Below are 16,389 nucleotides of genomic sequence, written 5' to 3' on the forward strand. Positions count from 1 at the left end.
AAATTCAACCCCTATCAATTTAGAGGACAGCTGCTGACCTCCAGTCTTATGGATGAAACTAAATACATGTTAAAGATAAAAATTACTCCAAAAAGTATACAAAAATGATTTTTAATGTGTTAAAAAAATCATTTTAAAATCTTGATTTTGATGATGATGGCCTTTAAGATGCTACTATGGGTAGTGATGGTGAGCCAAATGTTATCAAAGTGCATGACTATGATGACAACTTATATATTGAACAATGGTCCAATTTTTGTATTCATAGCAGCCTCCAGTCAAGCAGTATTTAAAAAGAAAAAAATTGCAATTTTAATTACTCCAAATCATAAGGTAAATACTGTCATTTTTAGAAGATGTTTATATTTCTTGTAATTAGGCTCCATTGAAGATTGCTATGACTACAAAAAATGGTACATAGGTTGATAGACAAGTTGTTGTAATGGGCATGTACTTAGATAACATTTAGCTCACCATCATCACCAATAGGAGCATCTGGAAGGTCATCATCCTCATAATCAAGATTTTAAAATGGATTTTTTTAACACATTAAAAACTATTTTTGTATACTTTTTGGATTAATTTTTATTTTTAACATGCATGAGGCTACATCCATTAAACTGGAGGCCAGCAGCTGACCTCTAAAGTGATAGGGATCGTATTTCTTTTTTTCTAACATTTCTTATTTTAAAAAATCATTAATTTCTACCTTATACTACATTTCATAATAACTAATTCATAAATCCCTTAAAAAATGGTTAATTTATCAGAATCAATCTTTAAAACAGAATAAAAGTGCCAAAAAATCGTTTTTCCATTGATTTTTTTAGGATTTGCATATCTTTTTGGTTCACCAGTTTTTAACCAAAATGCTGTTTTTGAGATCTTATGCTTCATTGGTGCTGATAAAAAAAAATAACGGTGGAAACTTGTAACCAAAAGATGCATCTACATTTTATATTTGCAGTAGAATCATCCTAAATGAATATTAAAGCTGCCATTCTACAAATTCAGATTTGCCTATTTTTTTGGTTCGCAGTTTATATTAATAATTAGGTTACAGAGTGTCTACTACAAGTAAAGAATATGGTTTACATGGGTCAGGGAAGAAGCAAATTGAAATCTGTTTCAGATGTCTGCAAGGAATGATTTTAATAATTCAGGATAAACCTCTGAATTCTTTTATTTTTTGATCAAATATCTTGTTAGTAGCGAAGCTACTCTATTTTCACTTTTTTATTTCTGTCTGTCCATCCGTCAGTTCTTCCATCAGTCCATAAGGCTATGGGGGAAATGTGATTTTCTCGGCTGCTATTCAAGATTTTGTGAACTTTTGTGAAGATTTACTATTCCTAAACATCAAATGATCTAGTATATATTTCAATTGGTCCATTGGTCTGTCAGTCCTGCTACAAAAATATAAACATCTTCGTTACTTATGGATGTTTCATCCTTGTTAAGCAGCATTGTAAAGCCATAGCCTATAGATGACCTTTATGCTTGGACAACATTTTTGCGCTTTAAACCAGCCCAATGATATTTAGGACAATTTTACATAAATTTCATATGTATTAAAAAATCATGAATATGACAGGCTGCCTTCACATGTAGTGTGTGCAAGGAGAAGTTTAGCCGCAGTGACCAGCTGCGTGGCCACCTCTGTGAAGCACATCCTGATCAGATTGGACAGAACCTCAGGTCACTCCTCACCAAGATGACATGCTGAAATACAGAAAATAAATTTCATATAAATAAAGATAACAATTTTATCATGATTAATTCCATTATACCATATTATTTCATTGATTTTCGTAGCGTATCCACTCTACAAATCTAGTTTGTTGCTCTATTGTTTATTATCTGACAGTTCATTATGTGCTAAGTACTTTCCTTTCATTTATCTTTTCCAAGTAGGGATGGGACATTGGAATGTAAATAATAATGGTACGGTTCACACTTTATAAAACGCGTTCTCTAATTAATTAATTCTGTAAATCTTAATTGGTTTGCTGAAAAAAGCAGTCCCAAATTATTAAACCAATAATTTTTAACAGGGGTAATTCTGTTTATTATTATTGGAGTTAGGTATCAATTTATTTCCATTTGTTAAAACTTATTTTTTTTTCATTGCTTATATATTTCATTCTTTTGTTTACTTTAAATTTCAATGTTTTAAAACGTATATAAATAACAAAATAATTATATTCTAATTGTGTTCTATATAAAATAAAAATACTAATATCAACGTTTTTGATTTTTAAAAGCGAAGCTTTTCTATAATTAGGGTCGGTCCGTACGTCCGTCCTTCCGTCCGTACGTCCGTCCGAGATAGTTAGCTTTTATGCGTTAATTTAGGCATGTTAGAATTGTCCTATCGATTTCAAACTTTGCATGGTGATTTCTGTAGTAGTTAGGTACGATTTAAAAAGCGTAGCAACTCTATAATCGTTACCAGAATGTCCGTACGTCCATTTTAAACATGTTGATTTTTAATAACAATTTTTTATGTGATAAAATCATCCGATTGATCTGATTTTTTGATTACTGATTACTATTACAATAAGGTACAATATTATGAGCGAAGCATCTCTATAATCACGTCTTAAAAATGTCAGTATGTCCTTAAACAGAATTCTGTATTTAAGAAGTTTTGCAACAAATTTAAGTATAATTTTTTTCAAATCTTATAATTTCATATTTTGTATATTCAGTTCTGACACTTAACAAAAGTTAATGTTCGTCTGTCATATCATTTCAGAGCTTTGCTTTTATGGATGTTGTCATCCTTGTTTTGTATTATTGAAAGCAAAGCCGTTCTACAAATTTATTAGTATTTTTTAACTTTACATAAATGGATAAAAAAATGACCAATACAAGAGCGAAGCTTTTCTACAGTTAGATTAGGTTCATTTTCATTTCTTTGCTATTTATCCGAAGTTTGATTAAAAGATATCATGTTTAACATCAATTTTAACTTCAGAAAGATAAGAAATAAACAAGAACGAATACGTGTTTGTTAGTAGGTTACTTAATTAAGTTTAAACTTATAGCTATTTTACAGAAGTAGGTTACACTCCTTTTAAAATTTTACAGAAAAATACACCCTCCCATTTTCATTTTAAACTAAATAACTTTTTAAAGGCTAGTGTTTAGTCACGAGTTTTGGTTTGATGATGAATAAACGAAAGCGAGAGAATGACTAAAAGCACTTGCATGGACATTAATTATTAAAAATAGTTATTACAAAAATAAACAGGATGTCTGTCTGCATGTATGTATATCCGCTAACCAGGGAGAACCCACCCATTTTCCTAACAAATTTATCTTTTGAAAAATACAAAAAATCTCAACTCCCACCTCAATTTTTATTTTTTTTTAAATATGAAAAATACCCGTGCCTCCAAGCCCTCTAATGTACAAATTTTTTTTACAATTTAGACCTATCACCACTTTACACTGATAAACAAAAAATATAGATGCTACGCATCTAAAAAAATATTTAAATTAACAATTTTGGCAAAAAAAAAATTATTTGCTTCGTCATCAAAAATTGCACATTTCTAATTACTCAAAATAAGGATAAACTTTCAGGTGGATATTATGGTCAAAATATTTACCTTTTGCTGAGCGAAGCTACTCTGAACGTCGTTTATAGAATGTATGGACGTAAGGTAATGTAATTATTATTCTTTTATTGTCCAAGGTAAAATTTAGAAAAATACTTAACTTGACAACATCCATAATAGCGAAGCTCAACAAATCAAACGGCAATACAAACAATCATGAAAAATATAGAGTCTTCCGGGTCTTACATTGCAAATTGATTGGTTGGTTTATGAAGTTGAGTATCGAAACGTTTCAACAACTAACTATAATTTACGGATGATATTATTATTAGGGAAACACATCAATTTATCGGACATTGTCTTATCCCTTTAGATCCTTAAAGTAGAAATATATAACAATTTCAGGTGGTAATTAATACAAAATATCTTGTAATAAAGAACGATATCTGTCAGTCCGTCTGTACAATAATATCTCGCTAAATGTTGAACCGTTGTTAGTCTTCTATTTAGGTATTCTACTCTAATTGTATATATTAAGAGAGGAGGGGTCGATTCTAACAGTATTTGTATACGGATTATAAAATGATAAAAATATATCAAATAATAAAAATATAAAAGCAAGAGTGATAGATCTCTATGACAACGATAGTTATTATGAGAGCATATTTATCTAAAATCATGTAAACAAGGTATATTACGTCTAAAAATAATTGTACAAAAGAGGACTATCCACGAACAAGAGCAAAAGATTCTAAGCATTTTCCAGCATTGAACCATAGTATTTTTTTAGTAAATATACTAGGTTTATGTTCATGTATATTTAGAAAACTTGTAAACAGTTTAATTAATGTACTTTTGCAATTTACAACATTTGATGCTTTTCTGCAGTGTTATTTGAATTCAACAAAGCATTTGATATATTTCAATAGAAGGGATGGGACATTGGACTTTAAGTATTCTGGTCCCAAAAGTTTTATGAAAACATTTTCTTTTTTGTTTACTTAAAATCTTTGGGTACTTTTATTGAATCCTGATTGTGTTGTACAATCTAGTATTGTTTCTATCAATTATTTGAATCTAGTGACGTGTAAATATTGCTTATTGTCCATTGTCCTATTCCTTAAGATCCTTGCATATTTTTTTTTTTTAGTTTTTTTTTTCAATTCTCCCTTTTCCTTTCGCTTTTTTTTATTTTTCATTATTCTTTATTTTTTAAAAGCGAAGCTTTTCTATAATTAGGGTCTGTCCGTCCGTACATCCGTCCGAGATGGATAGCTTTTATTCGTTAATTTAGGCATGTTAGAATTAGCCTATCGATTTCAAACTTTGCCTGATGATTCCTGAAGTAGTTAGGTATGATTTAGAAAGCGTAGCAACTCTATAATCATTACCAGAATGTCCGTACGTCCATTTTAAAAATGTTGATTTTTCTACTTTTTAAACAACAAATTTATATCTAATTATTCGTTTGATCTGATTTTTGGTATATTGATTCCTGGGACAACAAAGAACAATATTATAAGCGAAGCAACTCTATAATCAAGTCCAAAATATGTAAGTATGTCCATAAACATTATCCTGTATCAAGCAGTTTTTCAACAAATTTACTTACAATTTTGGTTCGACTCTTACACTTTTATATTCTGATTATTCAGTTCAGACACTATACAAGTGTTAATGTCCGTTTGTCCTACTGTTTCAGTGCTTTGCTTTTATGGATGTTGTCATCCTTGTTTAAACCCTAATTTACTTAATAGTAAAACATTGTTTTAGTATTCCAAAAATGAGATAATATTTCCTCGGATACAATATCCTCCTTATCCCTGTACAACATAGATAGGATTAAGTCAACTACCAGCATGGAATAATTACATTATACCAGTTACCAGGGACTTCAAGGGTTTAAGACAATGGACGATAAACAAAATTGTTGATTCTGTAGATTAAAAATATCTGTTTGGGCGCTGCTGGTTTGTACAACACAATCAATATTTAATAAAAGTCTCCAACGTTCAAAGCCAACAAATGAGAGAATGAGTTTATAAATCTATGTGGAGAGATGTATATACAGATAACTACCTCCCTCTCTTTTTCATTGACCTTTTCGTCTGCTACCAAATTGTTTTCTGCTACTTTACTGTGTTAATATCCACGACGTCATGGTTGATTTTCAATGACCCAATTGAGAGTCGACACAAGGATATTGTAATGGGGAGATTCAGTTATTGAACCCCTTCTCCCTCTAGTGTTTTACTCTAATGTGGACCAGTAAAATTTACAGTCCAATCTCCCCTCCCACCCTGGTAGTTTGATAGATAGATAAATAGAGTATTACATGAGATTAACCAATATTGTTATATTAAATAGATAGATAGAAAAATATGATAAAAAGTAAAAATCTGTTTGTCGGTACGTCTTTCACCTATTGAGTGTTATTTTTCAGGGAACTACCTTTCTATGTAGTTATTTTAAGCTATTTTCAGGTAGACTAAAATATAACTTAAATTTTAAAATTGACCATCTTCAAGAACATACTAGAGGAGAATTCTACATAGTTGTAGAGTAAATTTACTAACAAAATTAGATCTTGATAAATAGGTGAGATCAAATTGTAAGGGAAAGGTTTTAAAGATTAAAAAATGGTAGGAGAGAGAGAGTGAGAGAGTGAGAGAGAGAGAGAGAGAGAGAGAGAGGTAGAGAGAGAGAGAGAGGTAGAGAGAGAGAGACAGAGAGAGGCAGAGAGAGAAACAAAGAGACAGAGAGAGAGAGAGAGAGAGACAGACAGAAAATTAGGTAGAAAAGGTATTATAGATAGATTAAAGAAAAGGAGGTAGAAAAAGTGATTAAAAAAGAAAATAATTGGAGATAAAAGAAGATAAAAGTAGATAATAAGAGAAATATAATGAGATAATTTTAGATTATAAAAAAAGATAGAAAGAAAAAAGGAGGTAGAGAGAAGGATTAAAAAAGGAAAGTTATAAAAAATGCTTGACTTATGGAGTAGAGAGTGAGGGAGACAAAGAGAGAGAGAAAGAGAGACAAAGAGAGAGAGAAAGAGGCAGACAGAGAGAGAGAGAGACAGAGAGAGATTAAGGTAGATAAAAAATTAAAGGAAGATTATTAAACTAAGCAGCAACAGTTAGTTGGTATATAGTTATCAATATCAAAAATATTAATAATTTCATTAGTATAATTTTTTTCTAATTTTAGGCGCAAAACGAAGAGTTGCATTTTCAAAATTACTCATATTGGAATCATTATAAAAAAATAAAGATTTTTGTAGCAATGATCTTAATTGGCATTGATTCTATTTATATTTATAATCAATGCCAGAAAATTCATTTTAATTGTTATGATTTTTGACACCCAATTTTTTTTCATAATATAAGTTTCCTATCATTTTTAGATTTCGAATGCTGATTCCTAGGATGACAAAGTTCAAGCGAAGCATTTCTATAAACAAGTCCAAAATATAGATAAGTCCATAAAACGCATCCTGTATTAAATCTTCAATCATGGGGGATCGGTGATCTACTAGTCAGTTATAGATTTTGCCTAAAAAATCAAGAATTAAAGGAAGAGGAAGTTTTTTTTTCTTACGCCTTACCCCAGGAGGGGGCAGTAACCCTACGGGGCTGTACTACTACTTTTAGGGAAACCGCCATTCTTTCTTTTATACTACGCCCCTAGCATCTGGGAGCTTTGTATTTGAAGAGCTAGGAATGGGCAAAAAATAGCCTGAAACCATCCCATGACTTTAATCTGGAAATAAAAAAGCCTAAAACTCTACCTGGACATATACATACATATGTAGTAGAGCTTCGCTTAAATATAGAAATCAATCGTTCCAGTAGAAATTTAAATCTTAACATATAGATATTTCATGCGTATCAATACAGATTACTCAAATTTATTTCATGTTAAAGAGGGGTTTCTATACTCGACAAGGCAATTTGAGGGACACCGCCATACTTTCTTTTCTAGTGTAAAAGTATAAATTGTTTCTGACTGTTCAGCCAAAAAATGAAATAATCGAACTAGATTATTTAAATTTATTTTGAATTAAAGAGGGTTTCTGTGCTGAACTAGACTCGTTAAGGGAAACCGCCATTCCTTCTTTTCTCGTATAAATATATAAATTATTTCTGACTGTTTCAGCCAAAAAATGAAGATAATCAATATAGATTAATAGCACTCAGGTATATAATCAATTTTGTTACAAAATACAATACTAGCGGCTACGCCCCCTAAAGGCCTCTATAGGGTCACTTGATGAAATAGATAACCCAATTTTCTATTTTAGATTTAAAAAGAAAAGGTAAAAATAATTTTGGTGGAGGAGGATTTTTTTAGGAGTGGGTCGACCTTCCTCCCTCCCCCCTCCTTCTTTTAATTTTTAATTTAGTTTTAATCTTTTTTTGTGGGGGGGTAATCTTTTTCTAGGTTCGATTTATCTTGGGTTGTTGGTAGTACCCTCCCACAAAATAGTTATAAACCTTCCCAGGACTTATGGGAAGCTACCCAGTAAAGAAGCGTCCCTAGCATCTTGGGGCATTTTTATTCTAATTATGACAAGACCTAGACAAAGTTCCTCTGAAATTTTTAACTAAGAAAGTTTGTGAACTTAACGGACATAAAAATAAAAATAATATAGATATGGATATAGATGAATACAACCAAATACATTTTTTTAGATATTTAATCTTTTTATAGAGAAATTCTACAATATGCTATATAAAAAACCATTTTTATACTTTATTATAGAAGCACTGTGTCAAACAAAAGTGTGAAAATCAGCAGAGAAAGAGCGGGAAAAAATGTTCTTATCCCGTGGGCAACAACAGATATTTCCCGCGGATTTTCTGAAACCTGTGCAGGTTGCCAACTCTCCAGAGAACTCCACAGGTATAAATACAAAACTACAACAACAATTTTAATGTTAATTAAGATAGGGACAACAAGCCAAATATTTTAAGAATAAATTTTAGTCTAAATGGCCTTTTGAACTATTTTTTCTTCATTGTTACCAAATTTAAATAGTCTATTTTACTAAAGCAATGTCCTGATATAAAGTATTTTTTTTGTTTGAAGCTTAAGATCTCAATAACTACTGAACCGATTGGTTTATCTATTTTAGATAAGCTTTATATAGGCCCTCTTATGGTTTTAGGTTTTTTTTTCAAATTTGAGTCCTGGTTCGGTTTAAGATATTTTCAATCACATCTCTACCCCTTAAAATAGAGAGCCCCTAGATGCTAGGGGCATAGCCGTTAGTATTGCATACAGTATTTTTACTTAAATGTGTGACATTTTCAAACCCATAAAAAATATTGAAATATGCTTTTGAACTTAATATTTGCAATGCAACTGAATCATTATTAATAAATAATTTTAAAATAAATTAACAAGAAGAAAATACAATAATTTAGAAAATAAATTAGAAGGTTATATTCTTTTTTTTTTCTTTTAAATTTAAAAAAGATAAGTAAAAATCGCTTTATATCTTTAAAACTATGTGTGGTTTTGTACCAACTCTCACCTTGTATATTTCAAAGATTCAGAGAATCTCTCCAATGCAGGGGAGAAGGGAATGAAACCGCTTGTACTAGGGGGAGACAAAAATGGTGGTAGACAAGACCTTGATGGGGAGGAGGGGGGCAAGAGTACGGCCACCACGACATCAGAAGGCGGCACTGATGATGGATCCGTCGCAGAAATTGTGTCCGGCAGCTCCAGTTTAAAGGAAGATGCATGCAGACACCAAGATAATCTGTCAATGTTTACCACAGAAAACCTTGCCGGATATAATTCAACAGCAGAAAATAATCCAGTTAAATTTAATAAAAGTCACCACAACAAGTATAGCATTGGTTCTACATGTGTTGAAGCTGTTCAAGATGGCGACAGCGGCGGTACCGGCGTTAAAGGACGCACATTTATCAAGGCGCCGTTTTCTACGCCCGTCCCGGCGGGTACGCCGCACGCGACGCCGCCAGTTACTAGTGATAATACGGATAAGGAAACCAGTTCTAAATATTATAATGAAAAGATAACATTGCCTATAGGTATTCAAGAGACACTCAATCATTTAAAATATCTTATTTATAACACCTTTTTATTAGCAGGGATTTTAAGGAGTAAAACAATGAACGATTAATTGATGTATATCCCCAATGATGATAAACAAAATAACATCTGAAAACACAAAAAAATTTCTTCAAATAATTTAACTGTTGGTAATTAATTTGTCATTTGTCTAAAATTATGCATGTATCCGTTTAACCCTTCACTTATTTGTTATTATTTCAAAACTTTTTTTTCTTGGGTGTTTGTAATTTTTGCTTTTAAATAGCAATTAAAAAAGAAGATTGCCAAGTGTCCCTTGAATTAAGATGAAGAAGTGGTGGAGAATACCCTAGCGTATAGCAGTAGTACCAACAAGAATGAAAATATACATTTTGTCAACATAATATCTGATGAGGAGGAAATGAATTATGAAGAACTACAGAGCCTGACCGCTAAGGTTAATATCATCCACAGTCCGGCTTCTGCTGGCCATACCACAGGTAACTGTAGCGTAGCTATTCTATTATCATATTTGGTCTGTTGGTCTGTCTGTTTATGGGTAAAGTTTGAGGAGAAATCTATTGCAATAGCCAACAAACAAGAACATTATTGTAAAGTACATAAGTAGCACAGCAATGATAAAGTCACATACTCAAGCTAACATTCATTGGTATTAAACAAATGCAAAAAAAATATATTTAAATGTCTTTTGTAGAATAACAGACAAACGGACGGTACAATAAAATTATACACTTGATGCTCATTGGTATAGGGAACCTTCATAAAAAATTCGGTTGTCTATAATTTATAATAGCTAAAAAAATTCACGATTTATCCATTCCGTTTCTTACAGAACGACGAACAGACAATTCAAATGCTATAAACTTTGCTATTAAGAATGATGTTTTAGGTCGTACCCCTGACACAAACACATCTGAGGACTATCTGCCCCCGCAAGGGCGTCCACTCTCCCCTAACATAATCATAAACCACCCTAAAATGGATTCCGGTGATGACTCCGTAATAATTGGCCTAAAGAAATCCGGCGGTTTTCCATCCAGCTGTGATGATCTTACGTCAAGTGCCAGCAGCCGAAAATCTCTGTATGTCGGCGCCTCGCATACCTACCCGCCGCGCCTAAAAATCCCACGTTCCGACTCCAAAGCGAGTCACCGGCGGCTCAGTCCCACACCGCTAGCGCTCTCGCCGTACTCGCCCACCTCAGCGCTGTCGCTGAGGTCGGTGTCGACACGGTCCATCGCCAGCGAGACGTCAACCCTGTTCGGGCCGGAGAAAGAGCAGGTGGTGATGGAGAGGATGAGGATTATTGTCGACAGCTTTAGAAACAGGAATTATATCAATATAGTATTGGATGTTACTTTAGCGTTCTACTTAAGAGTGTTAGACAATATTGACTGCTGCTATGTTAAAAGAGTGACATGAGTAATTTTAAAAAGGAAATATATTGATAGGAAATAGATACTAAGTTTGAAAAGGCTTTGATTTTAAACATTTGTTTTTTTTCTCAATTGTTTATTTATATTTTCTACTGTTTCCAATTTTAAATTAGGAAACTAAATAGGAAGAGATTGATAGAATTAATCCTAAATATAATATAAATAGGATAGGGAGTAGTTTTTGGAAAAAATATTGATATACTTACTTAAAAATAATCTGGCAAAACTAAATTTACAAATGGCAACAGCCAAATCATAAAAAAAGATTCTTAGGTTAGCTTATGAGTTACGGTTTTCTATGTCTTTCTTTTTTATTTCTGTAAGGTTAAGGAAATTCTAAGGCTACCTTAGAAAATTTTATAGGATTTGGCCTAATAAATAAGCCCTTCAAACCTAACTTTGAAAAAATTTAGAGAATATTTCTCCCTTTCAAGTGATTAATAGGATATTGGTTAACATCAATCCTGTAAACTAAAGTAGTTTGTTGTCTGACTGTCTCGTTCAATATTTCTATTTAAGAGCTCAAAAACGGCTGGTCTCTTTATTTCGAATTGCCAGGAATATGTCATATATACAGGTAGAAAATTGATAGAAAATATTTTAAAACTTTTGCTATATCAAAATATTTCTCTTGCTCTGTCCCTTTAAATTATTTGAGGAGTCATTTATATTCCATTAAACTATCACAGTAGATATATTAGAAGACTATATAAATTAAATTAAGTCTTGAAGTAAAAATTTTGGAATTATTTTAAATTTGAATCCCACCTCCCATATTATATCTCAGGGTTGACTAACTCACCCCCACATTCGTTGGATTAAAAACTTGATTGAATTATAAAAACTAACTTGGTAGTGTCTTAACTTTTCCAACAAATTAACCTAAAGAAGGGGTAAGTTTGATTATCATAATTGGGAGTGTACATAAATTTTGAATTGTCTTATCACAGAAGACCTCTGTCCAATTTCGTAAGATAGCCTAAAACCTAACTGGCACCATTACCATAAAATAGGAAACCAGAAGGTCTAAAGGTTTCTTGTGTATACGATTATTACGATTATTTATCTTTTTATCAAAATTAATTACCAATATTATCAATATTGATACATTTGCTAATTGCTTATTTATTTTTTGTTTCATTAGGTAATTGAAATTAATTCCACCAAACCAAGAGACATCAATTTTTTAGGTTAGTTAAAGACAAGCTCAACATCGAGAACGTCCAAGCTTAATATTTTTTGTTAAAGGGTGGGGGGGGGGGGGGTATGTAATTAGGGGGGCAAATTCAATTTGGATAAGAAGGGGATACAGTTTGTGTGAAGCAATTCAAAATTCTACCCCCATAAATTTAGCGGTGGTAAAAAGTGAAGCAACTGCTAGAATCTCCACAAAAAAATTCAATATTTGTTCTATTTGCATACAGACATAATTATAGAACTACTACACACTTACTATCCGTGCCTATTCCTAAACATCCTTTGCACAATTCTGAACTTGTCTTAGTTGTAGAAAATTTTTCTTTAAAGTAATGGATATAATAAAATTGTGGATATTATATATATATATGGCCAGTTCGTTCATCCAGTAGAAGGGGAGGGCATGAGGTAAATATAAAAGAAATTATTATTTTAGCCAGTTACAAGTCTAACTTTCTTAGAGTACATGATAATCTTGTGTAAGATCAAAAAATATATTGCTGAAGTTGATATAATTGTGTGTGCTCTCAGAGCCAAGAAAGTGAAGCACAGATTAGAACAACCTCCCACACCTACAGAGGATATCTCAGACGATGAAATTTATCAGGAATTAATCATATATTATTAGTAAAAACAAAAATATAGAGCTACGCTTACTAAATCGTACCTAACTGTTAAAGGAATTATCATGCAAAGTTTGAAAGCGATACAACAATTCTAACATAATTAAATTAACAAAAAAAGCTAATCGTTACGGATGTATAAACGGACCGACTCTAATCATAGAAGGTTTCGCTTTAATAAAATTAAAATTGAAGAATATATTTATGATTAACATACAGGAGCAGCCAAAAATAGTTCTGGACGACTTCAACGACTCGTTGTACGCGTCCAAGTCGTCCCTGGCAGCTGATCTGGAAAACGCCAACCCCTTGGCTAGGTGTCTCAAACAGTTTGAATATATTGATCCTAGAGGGTATATTAATATAAGTAAGTAAAACCATATCCTATTATATAAATTAGTTAGGTTTTTATGTCAAAAAATTAAGACACCGATAACTATTAATTTCTTTGGGTTATTAATTTTAAGGTAGCTGCACATAGATAACTAAATGGTTTTAAGCTATTTTTCTGTCTATCTCCCCCCCCCCCCCTCCCAACTCCCGCCTAGTACAGAACCCTATTTTGCTGTGCATCGAAAAAAAAAAATATTTTAAGAAAAGTCGGAACTTGCAAAAGTTGTTTTATAATCACACTTGTCTCATAAAGTTTTAAAGAACAGTTTGTCGACAATTAAATTTGTATGAAGTTGTGAACTTTTTTTTACAAACTATGTCACACATTATTACCATGACTTTACAAGCGGAACTACTCTTTAATTTACTAAAATAAAGTGAAAAAACATTCTTTCTTCCTTCCATAGTTTTTAAAAGCGAAGCTTTTCTATAATTAGGGTCGGTCCGTCCGTACGCCCGTCCGTCCGTCCGAGATAGATAGCTTTTATTCGTTAATTTAGGCATGTTAGAATTGGCCTATCGATTTCAAACTTTGCATGAGGATTCCTGTAGTAGTTGGGTACGATTTAGAAAGCGTAGCAACTCTATAATCATTACCAGAATGTCCGTACGTCCATTTTAAACATGTTGATTTTTTTTACTTTTTTAACAACAAATTTTCTAGTGTTTTAATTATCCGTTTGATCTGATTTTTGGTATATTGATTCCTGGGACAACAAAGAACAATATTATAAGCGAAGCAACTCTATAATCAAGTCCAAAAATGTAAGTATGTCCATAAACATTATCCTGTTTTTAAGCAGTTTTTCAACAAATTTACCTACAATTTTGATTCGACATTTATACATTTATGTTCCGATTTTTCAGTTCAGATACTATACAAGTGTTAATGTCCGGTTGTCCTACCGTTTCAGTGCTTCGCTTTTATGGATGTTGTCATCCTTGTTTTTATAGAATTATTTAATTTCACCCCCTTAGATTGAGGTAAGAAATGTGTATGACTATAAGTTCTCAGCCCGTTTCAATGCTAATAGATATATACAACAGCATTTTTTGTTCAATCTGAACTTTTTTAGGTTGGTTGGCAGTTATGGCATTAACTTTTCTGTACAATGCTTGGGGTATTCCTTTCAGGTATATTAAAAGTATAATAGTTTTTTATATGTTCGATTATAACAATACATGTATTTTTTAGTATTTTTATTAGTTTTCTATTAAATAGAAAGATATTTGTGGCTAGACGAACTTGTCTGTAAGGAATTTAGGATACCTTGAAAATTATACAAATAAGACCAAATACTAAAAAAATCCTAAGACAGCCTTGAAGTTTTAGGTTTCCGCAGCCTTATATAGAATAAAGGCAATATGTAAGACTTTGAAAACATTAACTTCTAGGCTAGTTTAAGAAATTTCTAAGGATTTTGCCCAATTTAACCCCCAACGGAAAGACACAAAACTTCCCTAACAAGCAAATTAAATTTTTTATAGTTAACTTTATTACAGGTTCTTTTTCTGTGAGTACCAGAACCAGTACCTGGCGTACTGGCTGACATTCGACTACATCTTCGACTTCCTGTACCTGCTGGACATCATCGTGTTCAAGTACAGGCTCATGATCATGAAGAATGGGTTCTGGGTCAAGGACAAGAAAGTTCTCATCAGGCATTGTTACATTTCATTTAAAATTGCGACTGTAGCATAATGGTTATATTCTAAGAATTCACTTTTTTAAAAAAAAAAGTCAGATGAAAAGAAAAATAGCATAAAACCATTCCAAGACTTAAATCTAAATAATAAAATAGCCTAAAACCATACAAGGTCCTATGGAACGCTTTCTTTAAAAGTAGAACTCTATCAGTTCAGTAGTTACAGAATTTGTAAGCCTCGGACAAAAAAACTTACTACTTAATATAATATTATTTTATATATAAACACAGGTCATTTCTTTAACTTTTTATTGATGGAATACAATTGTTTCAATATTAAATAGATCAACAGTTACAATTAAGATGTAAAAAATAAAAGTTAAATTAAATATGTCATTGTATTTTGAATCCTTTTAATAGACTAAATAATAAGAAAGAAGTATGTGTAAGAAAATTGTACCCCCTGCAGGGGTTTTTACAAGTTATATCCTATATGGGCTGGGGGGGATTAGCATCTTTATATATGATAGAATATCTGAGTGTTTCATATGAAAAAGAAGTATAAAATCTAAAATGCACATACATCAACGTTGTTATATAGCTTCAAATAATAATATTATCTTGAAACTAACCAAAAATAAGAAAATATATAAATATTATTGTTAACTTATAACAATAATATCTTATATATAGGTGTTCGTTTATGTCGGCCAGTTCATTCAATATTAAGTATCAATTCGACCAAATGTTATATTCTATAAAAAAAATGGACATTGCAATTAATCTTAAGGTTGGTTACTTATACTGATAAGGGAAGTATTTTTATTCAGGTTGGGAGGGGACAATGGACTGTTTATTACACTAGTCCCCAAAGTTGTATAATACCGTTTTCTTATTCGTTTCTTATTAACAGTTTTGAGGACTTTTTTTGAGTTTTGCTTGGTTGATTCATTAAATTGAGTGTCCAAACGTTTCAACAACAAATTGTAATCTACGGAAGGGGTAATTTTGTTTATCTTCGATGGTGTTGTATATCAATATTTCGGCCATTGTCTTATCCCTTTAGATCCCTGATTTGTATTGCTTTACAAATTTTGCGATAATGCTAACTTTTGCCAACTCAATTATTTTGCTAATCTATTTTTAGTGGAGGTGATAGAACAACACTTTTATATAAATGTATTGACGTAAATCAATATATTATGATAAAACAGGAATAATAACATTTGTTGGAAGCGTAGCTCAATTTGGTTATAAACTTGAAACAGCTTATAGTACCGAATAAAAAATTACGTCATACGCTACAAATGACCAATGATAGGCCTGTATACATTTACCATTGGTCAATTCCAATGCACACTGGACTATCATTGGTCATTTGTATTTAGTAACATCATTTTTTATTAGGCACTATTATATAGGTTTCTATAATCTTGTACAT

The 16,389-nt window shown here is 31.7% G+C and overlaps 2 protein-coding genes across 2 annotated transcripts in view; both read left to right on the forward strand.

Annotated features, from left to right (window-relative positions):
* LOC145318334 (uncharacterized) overlaps positions 1-2,245 on the forward strand; it is a 7,078-nt gene extending 4,833 nt beyond the window's left edge. The window contains exons 4-5 of the mRNA XM_080159634.1: positions 1,057-1,141; positions 1,593-2,245. Coding sequence (XP_080015760.1) covers positions 1,057-1,141; positions 1,593-1,726 — 219 coding nt within the window. The 3' untranslated portion in view covers positions 1,727-2,245. The remainder of the gene's footprint in view (positions 1-1,056; positions 1,142-1,592) is intronic.
* A 6,105-nt stretch (positions 2,246-8,350) lies between these two features.
* Positions 8,351-16,389, forward strand: part of LOC145315484 (uncharacterized) — a 35,840-nt gene continuing 27,801 nt past the window's right edge. The window contains exons 1-7 of the mRNA XM_080155467.1: positions 8,351-8,471; positions 9,122-9,631; positions 9,959-10,132; positions 10,543-10,997; positions 13,129-13,276; positions 14,379-14,436; positions 14,806-14,964. Of these exons, the coding sequence (XP_080011593.1) occupies positions 8,384-8,471; positions 9,122-9,631; positions 9,959-10,132; positions 10,543-10,997; positions 13,129-13,276; positions 14,379-14,436; positions 14,806-14,964 (1,592 nt within the window). The 5' untranslated portion in view covers positions 8,351-8,383. The remainder of the gene's footprint in view (positions 8,472-9,121; positions 9,632-9,958; positions 10,133-10,542; positions 10,998-13,128; positions 13,277-14,378; positions 14,437-14,805; positions 14,965-16,389) is intronic.

Source organism: Acartia tonsa, chromosome 4 (genome assembly GCF_053477335.1).
Source record: "Acartia tonsa isolate MP-2025a chromosome 4, ASM5347733v1, whole genome shotgun sequence".
Lineage (NCBI taxonomy): Eukaryota > Metazoa > Arthropoda > Copepoda > Calanoida > Acartiidae > Acartia > Acartia tonsa.